Source organism: Mesitornis unicolor, unplaced genomic scaffold (assembly GCF_000695765.1).
Source record: "Mesitornis unicolor isolate BGI_N332 unplaced genomic scaffold, ASM69576v1 scaffold1934, whole genome shotgun sequence".
Lineage (NCBI taxonomy): Eukaryota > Metazoa > Chordata > Aves > Mesitornithiformes > Mesitornithidae > Mesitornis > Mesitornis unicolor.
This window is the reverse complement of record NW_010179231.1, coordinates 1-2,035: the sequence shown is the minus strand read 5'-3', so window position 1 is coordinate 2,035 and position 2,035 is coordinate 1. Positions and strand designations below refer to the sequence as shown.

The 2,035-nt window shown below is 40.0% G+C and overlaps 1 protein-coding gene across 1 annotated transcript; it reads right to left on the bottom strand.

Moving 5' to 3' along the window:
• Window positions 1–726: 726 nt before the first annotated feature.
• Window positions 727–2,029, bottom strand: ARL4A (ADP-ribosylation factor-like 4A). The gene has a single exon (XM_010182686.1). It carries the CDS (start codon window positions 2,011–2,013, stop codon window positions 1,411–1,413), a length of 603 nt encoding a protein of 200 aa, XP_010180988.1. The 5' UTR covers window positions 2,014–2,029; the 3' UTR covers window positions 727–1,410.
• Between the last annotated feature and the right edge of the window lie 6 nt (window positions 2,030–2,035).

Below are 2,035 nucleotides of genomic sequence, written 5' to 3'. Positions count from 1 at the left end.
GAATCTAACATTCTGATGAATCTTTACAGCACCACTAAAGTTAGTCTTAAAAATCCAGGCTCTGTTTTAGCCCTTTTAATTGCTAGCCAAGTATCTAGAGTCACTTGAAGCTCTGTACCAGTAAGAAAAACTACCCTCCCTTTCCTGTCAAGCACTATCCTGCCCAGTTAACACTGCACACTGTGTAAACAAGAACAGCTTAAAGCATAATTAAAGCAGAACACAGGCCCATCTTGAAAATCTTCTTCCCCCAACTCCCCCCCCTCCCCCACCCTGGTAGTGTCAAATGTTTTGAGTGTATAAAGCATTATTACATTGCTAAACACAAAATACTTTAAGAGTCACGACAAAAAAACAATACATTGAAAGTGACATAGCAATACCACTTTAATAAAATGGTGTATTTTTGGGAGATACACGATGTACTCTGCTAATTTTCACTCCATATTCACTCCATTATAATTTTGTTTTATTGCCAGAAAAGTCACCAGTACAGCAACAAATGCTGCACTGGTTAGAACCTCAGCAGCCAAAGTTGTTCTTTATAGCTCCTTTACTGCAATCCATCTAGTTTAGCTTGATACTAGGAGGACATAACACTCATCATTCAGAAATAAATTACTGATTTTCAGTAATAGTTTAAACCCAATTAGCACTGTATAATGATGAATGGCTACTTCTAAAAAAATAAAACCGTACATACCAAAAACATGCTATATGTTGGGAAACCACTTTTCCATGCTCCAGCGTGTTGTTTACATTTTTTACTCGTCAAAAAGTCTTTCTTTTATCAGTTGAAGAATCCACATCACTTAAATTTCAAGTACTTAAACTGAACATGATTCAATTTCAAAAAGTGCCAAATTGAAAAAAAAAACAGACTACACACGTAGCCAAGCTTTCATAGAAATCCCCAAACAAAATAAAAAACAGCCTCTGGAAATAATGGGTTACTAGCTTCATACATGTTTTTAAAGCTGTATAATGTTCACTTAAACACTCCACTTACGAGCATCAGAAGTTTAAAAACACAGAACACCTTCAATGCAAATTGTTTGCAGAGGGCACCCTCAAACATATGAATACAACACTAAGCAGAAACCCCTCATTTTATTTGGCTATTTCGACATCCATGTCACATATACCCACCCATCCACTTCCTGATAGTATTACATCATCTATTAGGGCTTCTGAAATAATGCAGAGCCATAGAACTCAGAAGAAACTAGTAAAAAAAAAAAAAAAGAAGTTCCATAACTGCACAGCCTTCCACGCGGCAAGGTTGTGCAACTGATTGTTTAATGTAACTAAGCTTAACGGCATCCAAACAAGCAGGCCTGGGTTTGGAAGCTGTCTTATGTCAAATTTTGACCATGTAACTACTCTAAAATAGAAAGGTCGAAATAGAACTCATCTCTTCTTTTTCTGCTGCCTCAACATTTTCCTTCGCTTAATTATCATATCATGTAGCTTCTCCAGTCCCTCTTTGAGTCCATCTCCAATGATTGCACAGGTAGGCTGCAAATGCCAGGGAGTCGAAGAACTCAGCTCACTCATTGCTAACATTTTCTCAATTTCAGAAAGGGAGAGAGAGTTCCTCAAGTCCTGCTTGTTAGCAATGATAAGGACAGGCACTCCTTGATTTTCAGATATCCTAGTAATTTTATGAAGTTCTGTTTTGGCCTCCTCCATTCTCTCAACATCGACAGAGTCCACCACAAACACAATGCCATCGGTGCACCTCGTATATGACTTCCATAGCGGCCTCAGCTTCTCCTGGCCGCCCACATCCCAGAAGTGGAAAGTGACCGTTTTCGAGTTGCCGAGCGTCACCTTGATTTTCTCCGTATTAAATCCTTTAGTGGGGACCGTGTTGACGAACTCATTGAACTGCAGTCTGTAGAGCACGGTTGTCTTTCCAGCGGAGTCCAGTCCCAAGATGACAATGTGGAAACTCTGGAAAGAAGGCAGGCTGGAGAGGATCGGCGTCTGGTCCGAGAGTCCATTCCCCATTGCCAGAAGGGAAGGTGACAGC